Here is a 15,341-nt window from a genome sequence, read left to right on the forward strand (position 1 = left end):
CAGCAGCTGGTCAGAGAGGTCTGAATCTTTCATTCTCAGTTTGATTCCTGTCTAAAGAATGCTCAGGCTTGTCGAAAATCAATCAGAGACTTGCTCACCAGCTAAAAGGAAGCTATTTTCATCCAGTGTATGTTCGTCCACTAAATTTTTTATGGATTCTCAACAATAGGTATGCAGAATTCCAATTTATTTTACATATATTTATTATATATTTCATTTTATATGTTTATTTAATATATTTAAATCAAATACTTTGTGCATCCCTGTGTTAACCTGTAATTACAGTACAAAACAAATTAATCTGATTAAAGGCATGTACCGTATAATTCTAAATAGAATTTGTAATTCCATTATTCATTATTCACCAATGATTTCTTTTTGTAGATTTTTTGTAGCTTTATTAACTTTATTAACTCATTTTCTTACAGTGGGATTTATGGTTTTATGTTTAAACTACATTATGTTTTGTTTATTTGAATTTGTTCATGTATTGTAAAGCATTGAAAGTCTTCCAAACCTCATAACTTGATTAATTATATATATATACACTGTATATACCACAACATTTATACAACGAAATAAAAAATATATAATAAAAATAAAAAAGTTAAATACTTGAATACTTACACAATTCTTTATGCATCAAGAATAATTTATTGCCTGTTATCAGTGGTGGACAGTAACGAAGTAAATTTGCCTGAGTACTGTACTTAAGTACACTTTTTGAGTATCTGTACTTTACTTGAGTATTATTTTTTCTGAGTACTTGTACTTTAACTTCACTACATTTGAAAGACAAATATCATACTTTTTACTCCACTACATTTATAAAAAGGTCCAAAAGTAGAAAATGGTTTCTATGCAGCGGGTTTTCCTGTGTGCGCAATTTATCTGGCTTGCGATCTTCCAGGACCTTTTACTGTTGCCAAGTATTTCAGTTTTTCTAAGCTCGCGTTTTTCCGGCAAGCTTTGAATGGCCATTTGGCAGATTGTTTTAACGCAAATCTGGCAACTCTGGGATCTTCCCCGCTAAACTAATGTAAACGTACGCGCTGCTACACCATTGATAGCGCTCTGAAAAGGCAAATAGAACAATAAAAGACGAAAAAGGCACATGTTAAAGTGTGGTGTAATCACCTGTGAGTTACGATCAGTCAAAGATCGTTGAAACATTGTCATGAAAATGATCGGCATAACGGCTAAACGGTAAATAAGCATCACATACACCTTGTGCTACGCGTGCATGTTAACTTCTGGTCTGCTGCTGTATCATTTAAAGCGATTTGGAAAATGAATGATGTTTTTACTGAAGTAACTATAGTTGAAGTATTCCTGTTGAAATAAAAACAATAGAACCCTGCCCAAAATACAACATAAAATGTAATGGATTTAATGGTTATAATGGGAATTGTACTATGGATACTTGTTGTCTACTTGTATGTGATGGATTTTATTGGTGGGATGGTAAATCCTATTGGAATAAAACCCAAAACACACTACAAAGAGGAATTTAATTTAAAAATCTCATTCTAATTAAAAAAATCATTGTTTTTTTCAGCAGGGATGGTATTTGCAGTAAAACCACAGTATCCACAAATTTACCATTTTCTAAATATAGGAACCATACTCCAATTAATAATCTTTAGTAAAACCACACCAACTAAAAATACCATAGTTTCATTATACTAGCTATCGTTTATGTTTGTAGTTAAATTATGGTAATACAAATGGTAATAAATCCAACAAACACATGGCTTCTACACTTTACTATTTACAAGAACCTTACTACTTACTGGTAAATTGCTGCTAAAACTGGTTAAGGGAATATACAAAATAAAAGAACACTGCTCATAAACACATATAGGCCTAGGGGGCTAATGAGGATAATTAGGCTAAATGATCATACAGGATTATATCTAAACTAAACATATGTGTGCTAAACATATAAAGCTCTTAAAGGAGTTGCTCACTGCAAAATTTGCCTCCATTGACTTTCCATAGTAGGAATAAAAACTACTATGGAAAGTCAATGGGGGCAAATGTTGAAGTGAACTACTCCTTTAATACAACTGATACTGTGAGCTACTCTGTGTATTCAGTAGGTTGCTTCAGAGGCATAAGGTATACGACAATAAAACAATGCACAACTGACATAAAGGAAATTTACTTTTAATACTTGAGTACTTTTAAAAGCACGTACTTCTGTACTTTTACTCAAGTAAGAATCTGTCTTTACAACTTTGACTTGTAGTGGAGTAATATTTGACCAGTAGTATCTGTACTTTCACTCAAGTAAGGAAGTTGTGTACTTCGTCCACCTCTGCCTGTTATACAAGACTATTTTCAGCGAAAATCATTATTACTTTTCTATTGTCTGCATATACATTTGGGCGCATGCAATTTATTAAATCTTAAGTAGTGGTAGACAATATATCGGTAGTAATACAAATTAACATTTTAATAAATCTATAGTCTCAAAACACTTTCTGACTGCATGTTTACTGTCATACTAATGGATCTCACACAATTCTGTTGTCCAGATGTCTGCCCTGCAGCAGAACTCAATGATGAGAAAGGTGAAGAGAACGCTTCCCAGTCCCCCTCCAGATGAGACACCTCTACCGATTGTAACACCGGCGATACCTCAGATATACAGTTCACCCGGAATGTCCCAGAGGGTCTTACCACGTTCTGCACACGGTGCCATGAAGGCGGGCTTGCTGAGTGAACTAAAAGCTGTGGAACAAGAGTCCTCTAAACTACGCAAACAGCAGGCAGAGTTAGAGGAAGAGGAGAAAGAAATTGATGCCAAACTACGTTGCTTGGAAATGGGCATCACCCAACGCAAGGAGACCCGAGTTAAAGAGAGAGAGCGACGAGAGTTGGCGTACATACGATGCATAGGGGATGCACGTGACTACATGTCAGATAGCGAGCTGAATAATTTGCGATTAGCTGGGGTAGCAGCAGGAGCCTATGAAGAAAATGGACTGTTGTCACGTCCAAGTACAACACTTCTTAACCAGTATACTACTGATTTGAATGCATCTCAGTACCCCCCGACCTCCTCATATGTTCCATATCAATATCCCCAGTCCCAGCCCACACAACCACCCACTGCACCCTACCAACAAATTGGGTTCCAGCCACCACAATACCCAACCTCCTCACAGCCCCAGCCTGGAACCTTCCAGCCTCATCCTCCTCAGCCTTCATCTTATCAGAACCAGGCACCATACCCAACTCATGGCTACAGTCAGCCTCCTTATGAGTCTGATATTGGTTTGCAGCAACCCAGTCACCAGGGCTTTCAACCACCCACTGCAACTTTACCCGGCCAGACCCTACCTTATCCATCGCAGGGCCTGTCTTACCAACCCCAAGCTGACATGCTTTCTGTCCATCAAAGGCCAAGACAGACCTCGCTTGCTGATCTTGAACAAAAGCTACCCACAAACTACGAGGTTATCAGTAATCCTTCAGTGCCGATAGCCACATCAGCTCAAGAGACAGGATTCAGCGGTGCCTATACCTCACCTCTGAATAATGCTTATGGTCAATACCGCACATCTGACCAGCCTTTGACTGAGCGGATCCCGAGTCCATCATCAGGATATGTGACCGACGGCATCTATGCCACCAACCTAGAGCAGAATATCCCCAGAAATTACGTCATGATTGATGATATCAGTGAACTGACGAAGGAGAATATGGGGTCTTCTGACATGTCACGGGGTTATGGAAATGAAAATGGCCCACGTGGACCATCCTATGGGGATGGGTCTGAGAATATGTATGGAAGAACTACAAGCACCTATCAGAATGCCGTAGACAGCCATGGACATCCAGGTTCCAATGTAAGCAGTTCTGGTTACTACTATGATGACTATAAGCATTCCTCTCGCAGCAGTGGTGGAATGGGCAACCAAAAGCACTCATCCAAAAATCTGGCACCTGCTGTTTCATCTAAGCGTAGCAAGCATAGGAAGCAAGGCATGGAGCAGAAGATCTCCAAGTTCTCCCCGATTGAAGAAGCTCGGGATGTTGAGTCTGATCTGGCCTCCTACACCATGACAACATCAACAGGCGGTAGCTGCACCGTGGTATCCAGGATGGGTAGGAAGAGCTATGATCAGCAGAAATACTATGGATCAAGAGAAGCATTGGAAGAGGATGATCGTCTCTACGGTTCTGGGCGATCCAGATCCACAGGTTATGGGATGGATAAGATTTCCTCCAGAGATTCAAGTGGCTATCGAAGTAAGTCTTACGAGAGGGACGCCATGGAGCGGTCGCAGAGGGGCATGCACAGTCGTAGCGGCCGTCCTTCCATGCGTACGCAGAACTCGGAAGAAGAGAGCCCTCTCAGTCCCGTTGGAAAGCCAATGGGTATCGGTCGTGGGTCCGTGCCGGATCCTCATGATGCACGAAATCAGTATGGTTCTAGTCACTCCTTACCAGATGTGCAGGACCACCATACGAGGGATGTGCCTAAAAGTCATGTGTATAAGCCAGATGACCCTTACCTTGCCGATGACATGCACTGTGCTGTTTCAGATAGTGAAGGTAACTGGTGCTGAATAACAACCTGCCAGTTTAAATGCATCTAACAATCAAACGCCTGCATGCCAATGATCTTGCCTTGAAGGCAGAAGAGAAATATGAACTGTGTGTGAATGCTGTAATCAGTGCATGAAACCATTTCTGCCTTTTTTTTGCATGAACTGCACAACGTTATGTTATCTGTTTGAGATTATGTGATACAAGTGTCTCTGTTTTTTTATTTTGGCTGTTTTATTTTTGCTGCCTTCCATTTTTGGGGGGATTTGGGCATTCTATTTTACCTCCTGCATGGCTTCAGTGTGTCCATATTCTGCTCCTTTGTACACCATAAAGTACTGATCTTTCACTTAATTTCCTAAAAAGCCTATCATCTGGGTCAGGAGGAGACCGACTGGTTCGAAAAACCACGTGAAGCTCGCTCAAGGCACCACGGGAGCGGAAGTCATTCGTCCTCTGGCAGGAGAAGCAACGTTAAGCACACCTATCATGATTACGACGAGCCCCCTGAAGAAGATCTGTGGCCTCAAGACGAATATGGGCATCAACGGCATTCGTCCTCATCTCGGGACCACCGTCACCATGGCAGCAGCTCAGGAAGGCACTCCTCCTCCCGACATGCCTCGGATGATCCCAGGTCATCACGTCCTTCACGATCCCATCCGAAAGATCCCTCCACTCGCTCGGACAGCCGTGTCAGCTCGTCCTCTTCACAGAAAAGAACCTCCGATCCGCGATCTGCCAGCCACCGAGACTCGGGAGACTACTCCCGAGATCCATCTGGAAACCATCACAGCTCAAGTGGACAACGGGGACAGAGGCAACCGGGTTCATCTAGGAGGCAGGAGCCACCTTCAGGATCGAGGCAGGAGCCACCTTCGGGATCTAGGCAGCAGCATGGAGAACAGCAAGCATCATCACAGCATGAACATCAACGATCTACAGCAGGCCAGCAAGCATCTGCCAAACAGACAGGGCCTCAGCCACCTGAGGCAGCACAGCAAGGACAGCAACAATTGGGACAAACAACTCGTACACAGCAGCAGTCACAACAGCCAGCGACCACAATGGGAGCAACTCAGCCCACCACCACAGTTCCTGGCCCAGGAACGGGTACAACTCAGCAGCAAGCTAAGCCAGGTCAGGCTCCAACACAGGCAAGACAACAGCCAGGAGGACCACCCACTGCCCAGCCGGCTGCTGCTATGGTGAGTTTTCATTCAGTTTAGGTATGAAATCGAGGTATTTTTTTGGAACATGAGAAACTGTATATAATGTCTGTACAGGCAAAACCAGACACAGCTGCGCCTGCTGCCGCACCAACTCCTGCAGTCGCTATTGGTTCAAAAGCAGCACCCCAGACTGCAAAAATACCCCAGGCTCCTGCCACAGGAATCGGTAAGTAAAGCTAAATTGTCTTATTCAAAGCGTCTTTTGTTTTCAGTATGATTTGTTTTCAAGGCAATGGCAGAATTTTTTTACCTGTTCGTTTGTTTTGGTGAATGTAACCTCTGACAAAAACTACTATTTGCACTCTGTTCTGCAAATAATAAAAAGACTTTTTGACAGGTTTGAGTCGTTTAGAGGCCTAGAGTCAAGCTATATTGTAGCACTTCAGACCATCTCATCTTCAGTTTCACTTTAAAGATACTTTATTGGCATGATTGTGCTTAGGTGCAATATTTTCAAAGCATAATACATAAAATAAGTAGACAAGAAATATGCCATATCCCAGATAGCACAGGTACATACTGTATGTATGATGTCTGCTAAAGATCTGGAAAACATCTGCTGTGTAAAAACATCCGATAAACGTCTTTACATACATTTTAAATCATAAATGTCTATATGACATCTGACAGGAAACACCTCAGAGACGTATTGTAGAGGAGAACGCACAAAAAATACATCTTGCAGATGTAAATGCAGACATCAAAAAGACGCCTCCAAGATGTATTTGTGCTATCACGCTAACAATAAACAATAAGGTTTATAAGACATTAAGAAAAATCTTTCTTTCCCCAGGGTCAAAGGCAGCACCACGGCCAGGGGGGATAGGCAGCGCTGCACAGCCGCCTGCAGAAGGGGACAATGTTCTCACAAAGATCCTGCAAGGCGGAGCTGCGGAACAAGCGGGGAAACTGGGAGATGGTATGGAACTGAAATATAAGCAATCAAGATTTTGGCACCAGAGATGGAGGCAGACGTTATGAAGAATATGTGACATGTCTTGGCTGAGGATAGTAATTAGTTGCCATTTAGCAGATGGTTTTCATCCACAACAGCTTTCAGTACAGCAATGTCAGAGATAGCTCCCATGCGTACCCAGGGGTTAATGCAAAATGACCGAGGGCAGAGCAACACTTTGATTTGAGTCATTTATCAAATTATGAGTTTACTAGTATTTCAGTTTTTATTATATGGAATTTTGATGCTCGTTTTATGTTTTGTATTAAATGTCTCCTGTATATCTTTCACACAGCTGTATCTGCTCTCGGGAAGAAGTTTACTTCATTTTGGTGATGTGCTAGAAGCAAGGTGAGGTGCATGAACCTGGTGGATAAGACTAGTGCAAAAATTAAGTGAAATAAAAAAAATAATACAATGTTTTTTAGTGCACGTGTTACATCAATGATATTTGTTATGTTTCATATTTAATATGTTGCTGTTTCAGGCGTTTGTTGGGGGTGACTTGAAAGGTCCGAGCTGAAAAAAACTATGAATTTGTATCTGCCATTCAACATCTTCGGCTGACAGCGGGGTACACCTGAGGACACTGGTGAGTATTTCATTTTGCAGCCTGGTTTACTAATAATATTTAAACCCAAAGAATGTATATATCTTATATTGGTAGATTGAGTTTGCCATTACCTCAAAGGATAAAATAGCTTTTTTAACTGTTACCAGTTTGGTCTCATTGCATTGCAGGAGATAAACCAGTAGAATTCATGTTTCGAGGAGATATTTACATATATTATGCATTTCATAACAAAATGGATTGATGACTCACCAGAGACTGTGTTGGCAGTGCGGGCAGTTGGAAATAATTATCAGGGAACAGATGGAGCAGAATGCCTGTCTCAGCATTCAAGACCCTTGACACAACGGCTTTTACAAATCTGTGTGAAATTAGCACAAATAAGGTTTCGCGAATGCGTGATTGAATTCCACTGTATATTCAGGGGCGTGAAAAGAGATGTTGGGGGGTGGAGAGTTTTGCATGTTTATACTGCACTTTTCCTTCAGATAGTCAAAAAATACTTCAGATATTTTGAGAAATGTCTTGGTGGTTTTGTGTCCATATAATTGGAGTCAATGAGGTCCAATGTTGTCCGGTTCCCAGTGTTCTTCCAAGTCTCTTCTTTTGTGTTCTTCAGAAAAAACTTTTAAAACTTAAGTTCATTTTTTGCTTCCTGAATACCAAATTTGGTTGGACACGTATCCTCAACCGCTCTCTTTAGTCATGTTTAGAGATTATCTGACCCTTATCTGAGGCCACACACATCTAACCTTTCATTCTTAACTGTAGGTGAATTAGGTCAGACTCTGAGCTGTAGTGTGAGCTATAATTAGCAAGCAGATCTGTGTGCTTGGATTAGCATTAGCATTAGCATCCGGTCAAAGCTTATTCATGTGCCGTGTATTCTGATGAGTCACGCTAATAAAGACTGACTCAAAATTGCACAAGACATACTGTATAATAACATGACAATGAATTGATTTTCAATTAAATATATCACTAAGGAGATACTTAAAGAATGCCGTGCCTCTATTTTGCAGTTAACATAGACATATGTTAAGGCGTTTTCCGGGGACAGTCCCGGTTTTTGGTTTTCTGTCCCCGTTTACAGCACGTCCAAAACAACCAGAAAATACACTGAAAAAGTCCTATCAACATAACCTGCGGAGTACCACAGCAACCATGCAGTGATTATTTACACCAGCAGAGGGGGCTGTAAGCTACACTAATTACTTGGTCGCGCGCCGCTTAGAATGTATGTACTACGAGTCACGAGAAAGCGTCATCAAGTTATTATCAAATATCAAAAGACTAGAGTCAAAGTTATCGGTTCAAGGTAATAACTACTCTTGTTAAATTAAAGTTAAACTGTTTGTATGTGTTATATAACAGGGTCAGGCCAGGGAGCTGGATTGTTTTGCACGAAATTTTAAACTTTACCATTAAAGTCGTCACAACACAATATTCCCACCACTGATCCAGTGATTCCCACACATACGTTGGTGAAAGTACGCAGCGTTATTAACAAATAAAAATATTTATCTAAGCAATACCAATTACACTGACAACTATTGCATTCGCAGAAAGACATCCGTGCTCAAAATGAGTCTAAAATGCAAATAAAAAGCTTAATGTAAAGGTCCATTTGTGATGTCTGTATACAGTTTGTAAAAATGAAGATACTAAATACAATTAGAGAATGTTAAAAATGATAAGTACAGTATTATTTGTCATATGTTTTCATATTTGTTTTATTTTTGTAGTGTTATTCAATTTGTGTTAATGCATGCAATACTGTTTTGATCATTTGCAATGGTTAGCATTTACTAGAGTTTTGGTAAACTGTATTAAAACCATGGTCAGTTTGATCTACAAACAATATTATACTGTTGTAATTAATTGCAATAGTACAAAAACTCATTAATAATTATTTGCAACAAAGAAAAAAAAGTTTTGTCCCCGTTTTTTAATTGATTGATTATAGCGAATGAGATTTTAATGATATTTTGACCATTTAACTAGGAAATGTCCCCGGTTTTCATTAAAAAATCTGGTCACCTGAAAATATGTGACCCTGGACAACAAAACCAGTCTTATGGGTCAATTTTTCAATATTAATATTTATACATTGTCTGGAAGCTTTCCATTGATGTATGATTTGTTAGGATCGGACAATATTTGGCTGAGATAAAACTATTTAAAACTGCAATCTGAGGGTGCAGAAAAATCGAAATACTGAGAAAATCGCCTTTAAAGTTGTCCAAATGAAGTCCTTAGCGTAGCATATTACTCATCAATTTTAGAAGGAAAGTATTGTCTAAAATTTTCTCCACAGGCAAACTTTGCTCACTCCTCCTGATAGACCTCTTGTCTTGTATTACATAAGCAAAACTACAACTGTTAAGTGCATAAAGTGTTCAGCATTTCACATTTTATTTTTTCGGTTGAATAAGTGCATCATCCGAGTACTTGATCTTGTTAGAATTTCCTATGTGGGCACATTACTCAAACTTTTTATACTACAAAATGCTGCAGAACGTTGCATAAGTAAGCGATTTGGGGCGCACCTTCTGTTTAGTGGTGTATATTGAAACTTGGCCCTGTTGAAAATTGTTTCTATGTTGATGGTTCCTCTGTGTCGTTACGTATAATGGCTGTTTGCAATTGCATGCTCCAGTCTTCATGACTCCAGTTATTTAGTAGCAGTATGCATATTGTGCATCATGCATGCCTAACCCTACTAAATGTGCCAGAGCTCACTGCATTCAAATATTAGATCCCACAATGCTAAACCTCTTTAATCCGTTTCCAGTTTGACGAATAAACCGAACGTAAGACATATTGACAGTGTGATTTCTCCTATTGATTCTTCTGCACACAGTCTGGCTCTCCTCCTGTATCTTCATAACTCTTGATGTCTTTGGCTGTCAGCGGGTGTGGTGCATGTGTAGATCCAGAGAAAGGATCTGGGATAAAACAGGTTTAGGGTCTCCTAAAACCAAAGCTAATCCGATTCAACTCTCGGTTTACTGTACAATCCAAATCCCGTTTCATACCGCACATCAGCGTGGTTTGCTAATGCAGCAATAGTAGAAAGTGCGTCATGGTTCATGTCCACATGTTGGGTATGTACAGTATGCATCAGATAGTAGTGACTTGCTGGTGTTGTTTGTGTGATAAATTGATGCTCTTATGCCATCTAGTGTCTAAGAACAGTGTTGCGTATGAAACCCTCATAAAAGATGGCATTATATTTCTTTCTTTCTATTTCTTCCCCAGATGTATCATTCAAGTATTCGAGTGTGCATCCACTAAGGGGAATTTCAGAGGCACGGTCGACTAGGTGAGGTCTGTGTAAGCAACCAACACTGGAGGCTAAATCTCTCTTCCGGAGCCTTTCCTTAACTGTCCATCAATCAATTGCAATTCCCAAAACGCCAAAGTCAGTGCTCAGGTGTCCCCCCTTGTTCTCAAAGCCGCGTGAGGTTGTCTGGCAGCCACAGATCTTAGCTATTCACAGTTCAAATGAAGACTTACTCCGGCGCGAGGACACCACAACGATGAAGAATGACTATCTACAAAGGCTTGGCAGGAACGATGTTACAACAATGCTCGATTTCTAAGATCTTGACATTCCAATATGGCGATGATTGACCCTCTCTCTATGAATGTTTTTGTTTCTTCCTTAAACTTTTTTGTCACGTGTGTAATGAATGCAAATGTGTAAACCGTGGACATGGAATGCACGCTCAAAAAAATCTATATGTATACATATATGAGATATATATATGAATCCATATCTAGACACCTTTTTCAGAGTCTTCAAGGGTGAAGCCATGTGCACCTTGTGTAAAAAGCTGGTTCTTTAATGTAGAGGTTAAAATAAACTAGTCCCGAGGTCAGTAATAGGTCAGAATGTTCGTATAGTCGTATCCATTATTTATCAACTATTAAGCCATTACTATCCCAGAATTCCTTTTGTTTTCTTTTATTTCATTTGATTAGCTTCATATCAGTTTTGCCTACTTTTCTTTGAACTTAAGAGCCTTACTAATATTTTTTACTTGTATACCTCACATTTTTATAAGTTCCATATCATCCTTACTTGATTTATTTTGCACAACTGTACACTGCTGAACATGTACATATATATCATAATCACTCTGCTAATGTAAAATATTGATTTGTGTATTTATGGGTTTATATTTCTGGTATTTCTTTGTTTAATGTTTGGTATTATTATGAGTATTATTTATACCATCACACTTTGCTCATCGTTATTGGTAATCTAATGTGTTTTATATCTATACACATTTTTTTTTTCCCCCTTAAAGCAATAGCATGCTAATTCGTACAGAGCACAATCATTTTGTTGTTAAAAGTTTCTCAGTCACACATCTGCTTTTGCCCGTCTTGTATACGTAGACAGGTGAAACAAACTACAACATCACCTTCTCCCACACACTTTCAAATGCACATTCCTCCATAAAAACCCACACGAACAGCTCCAAACATCTGCTTAGAAAGAGAGTATGAACCGATTTCAAATGTTCTATGCAATAATTCATGTAAAACCATTTCCACTGTAACATCCCCCATACTGCGTGACGGTGGGTTCCAATACGAATAAGGACGTGTTTGTATTTATCTGTATGTATGAAGACATCAAATTACTACTTCTTTTTATTTTACCGGCATGTTTATGAAACCCGTCGTCTTCCCTAGTTTTCAGGGAATCTGTTGCCAAAGGGTTAACTGTGTGGACTTGTTGGTCTTGGACATCCACCATCTCTGTTGCTTGCGGCATGAATCTGCTCAGCTCTCTTTGGCTCTTTGTAGTGTCCGTCATCTGGTCTTTGTGTCTGCGGTATGATCAGGTGATAGGTCAGGCTTATGCACTCGTTATTCCATCTCCTTCCACAGAAAATGCTGTTTTAGAGCCATGCTCGTGGCATTTGGTTATGGTGTCCGCAAATATCGTGTAACTGGTCTTTGTGCGTTTCTCTAATACTCTGTGACTTTGATGAAGAAAACCTACTCATGAGAAGATAACAAGTGAATGTCCCTTTACTGGCCCTCATGTCGTTCCGTGACACTCGGAAAACGTTACGTTAAGTTGTTTTGTACAAGTAGGCTAAATGGTGACCACAACCGTCAAGCAAAATTTTCACGACACCCCTCATCCCCATTCACTTTTATTCCGTGGAAATTGTTTGAACGTTCTTCAACACTTCTCAATAGAAGAAAGAGAGACGTTATAAGCAACTTAAGGGAATATAAAGACGATTCAAACCAAAACAGTGCTCTGAAGAAGACAGAAGAAAGCCTGCTAGTGCTTACTGTATGTAGCATGAATTCACCTCCATTCATACGAAAATCAGGGCATGAACGTTGAAAGCACAAACTGTTCATCACCATGACCAATTCGTCACAAACCTTTTCCTTTTTGATACTGGAATGCTGTTTAGTCAATCAATGATGAAGTAGGACATCACTGTTACCATGGAGATATTCAATAACAAGTGCATGAGCCAAAGTTGCCACCACAAAAGCCGGCCACAGTGATAGATAGAAATACGCGAAGACAAACATCCACACAAACAGGCATGTGCACGCACACACACAGTTACACACACACACACACACACACACACTAACTGTTGCTGTAAATACTGACTTTGGTTATTTTGTACAGTGTTTAAATATCATGAGTAAAATGATGGCCGTCTTGTGCAACTACACACCGGCCCTGTTGCCAACCTTTTGTGCTTTTGTGTATAAAAGAATAATGATAATTATCGTTATTATTATGAGGAAAAAATCATTGTACATGTTGCTGGCTCTCAATGACTGTTGACTACAGAGGACAAAAAGAGGCAAATCTGAAAACATTCGATCTGTGTAGGGTTCTATACATATTGTGTTTGTTAAATTGGAAAATATTGAAGTGGCTTCCATCACGATTGTACCAGAAAAGTGGGTTTAGATGAAATAATCATTTGTGTGAGTTAAATTGGGATGTAAAAGGCAAAACGTGATAAAGGCAACACAAATCCAGATAAACAATCTCACAAGTGATTCACTCACTGTTGTAAGTGCAATGGGATTAATTTGAGTCCAGTATTCATTGTGAAATATTGTGTTTTATTTTAATGTATTCCTGTTAAAAAGATACATTTTGGTGCATCATGTCATGTAATGTGATTATGAAAATATTGAACCTGCAATTTGTTTCCAAACTGGAGAAGAATAAAGACAAAAATGAAAAACGACATGGTCTGGTGTACTGATAACATTTCATCTCTCTCTCTCTCTCTCTCTCTCTAAACTAAGTGTTAAAATCACCCAACAAAAGTTTGACAGCTAAGACATTAAGGGACCACAATAGATCTGTTCAGTCTGTAGTCCTAACATACAGAAGAAAAAATGTCCTTGAGAATTTCTAATCATTTATTAGAACTGAGGAAAACTGTTTGTGGATGATTTTAAGAGCCTCTCACCCATTTTTGTTTTAGAACAGAGATGCATGCAGTCAAGTTCTGTAAAGACTTTCTCTTGTGACCTGGGAAAAAATAGGCCTAAAAAATCACAACGTAGCAACGCGCTAAAATAACTAAAACTATAGTAATTGCAATACAACTACATAACAGTCCACAGCAGAATATATAGCGTTTAATAATTTCGACGTTCTCCAGATGCATTGTGGGATCATGAGGCGCTGCGCAGACCCATGGGCGTGTGACATCATAGTACCACGTATTTTGATGCCGTATGCAAATGATGCCCAGTGAACGCACCTAATTTTTGACATCGTCAAAGGAAAAACGCGATTACGCAACCATATTTTGTGTTTTATCCCATCTCCTCTCGCTTCAGAAACAAACAAAAATATATATATTAGTTTAATGTTCAATAAAGAACGCGTTTGCGTGTGCCCAGCCTCCCGTACCCCAGTTTAGGATCCACCACAAACCCATATCGTGATGGCGACTTTTGCATAGGCAGGTAACGTTATTAGGCATTGTGTGACATTTCTTCAGAAACTTCACTTTATATATATATATATATATATATATATATATTATATATAATACATCAGTATGTGTGACTGACCAATCAGACTCATATTCTCACACGCCATGTAAAGAAGCAAAAGTGAGACGCTAGTTTGTGTTAGTCAAGCGATCCTCTGTGTTGTCTTTAATAAAACAGATTTAAACCATGAGAAAATGCCCTATGTAAACTGAATAAACTTCTTACACAACAAATAGATCAATAAATAGATAAAATCATCCAATAACTTGTATATATATACAGACTCTCACACAGCGTCTTTTGCACAATAAACTTAACTGTGCATAAAGACACTCAAGTAACACATACAATTATTATTTAAGCAATAAGTTAAACATTTCAGTCAATTTGATTTCATTTGTTCAATGTCACTTTTACTAAAATGTAAGACTAGAAAACTCTTTTCTGACATAACATCTATTTAAATAATAATACAATAACTACTCCATATAAATAAACATTCATTTGACATTAAAGCATATGAATTACCGATTTTATCTCAATTAAGACAATTTAACCAACTTTTTTCAATAAAAAGGTAAGAGAGACAAGAGTTTGCTGTTAGTCAAGCGATCCTCTGTGTTGTCTGAAGAGGCCACCACAGTTGTCCGTAAACTCAAGCTCTACTGCACCAAGAACTTAAAAGATGCAGCTCTACATTTCTTATAATAATCTTCTAATTCTATAAGCACCATTTCATATGAATGTTAATATACAATAAATAGAAAATATATACACGTATACAAATCATTTGATTGTGACCCAAAATAGCAGGGGGTCACATATATATATATATATATATAGTATATATATTATATATATATAATATATATATATATATATGAGTCTAAATGTGTTCAATAAAAATAACTAGGTTAGGCGTATAACTTTCTCCAAGCGGAAGTTCTAACTTCTCCAAATTGCCAATGCTAAAATGTAAGTTTTGACAAGGCCTCTAGATGTCAGC

General features: G+C 39.0%; 1 protein-coding gene across 2 annotated transcripts in view; it reads left to right on the top strand.

Moving 5' to 3' along the window:
• The window catches only part of bsnb (bassoon (presynaptic cytomatrix protein) b), a 97,425-nt gene extending 83,858 nt beyond the window's left edge, over positions 1-13,567 (top strand). For both annotated transcript variants that reach the window (XM_057361649.1, XM_057361650.1), the window contains exons 6-12: positions 2,541-4,566; positions 4,927-5,768; positions 5,847-5,958; positions 6,586-6,711; positions 7,043-7,098; positions 7,235-7,339; positions 10,580-13,567. In XM_057361649.1, coding sequence (XP_057217632.1) covers positions 2,541-4,566; positions 4,927-5,768; positions 5,847-5,958; positions 6,586-6,711; positions 7,043-7,083 — 3,147 coding nt within the window. In that variant the 3' untranslated portion in view covers positions 7,084-7,098; positions 7,235-7,339; positions 10,580-13,567. The remainder of the gene's footprint in view (positions 1-2,540; positions 4,567-4,926; positions 5,769-5,846; positions 5,959-6,585; positions 6,712-7,042; positions 7,099-7,234; positions 7,340-10,579) is intronic.
• The last annotated feature ends 1,774 nt before the right edge of the window (positions 13,568-15,341 follow it).

The sequence above is a fragment of the Triplophysa rosa genome, linkage group LG20 (genome assembly GCF_024868665.1).
Source record: "Triplophysa rosa linkage group LG20, Trosa_1v2, whole genome shotgun sequence".
Classification (NCBI taxonomy): Eukaryota; Metazoa; Chordata; class Actinopteri; order Cypriniformes; family Nemacheilidae; genus Triplophysa; species Triplophysa rosa.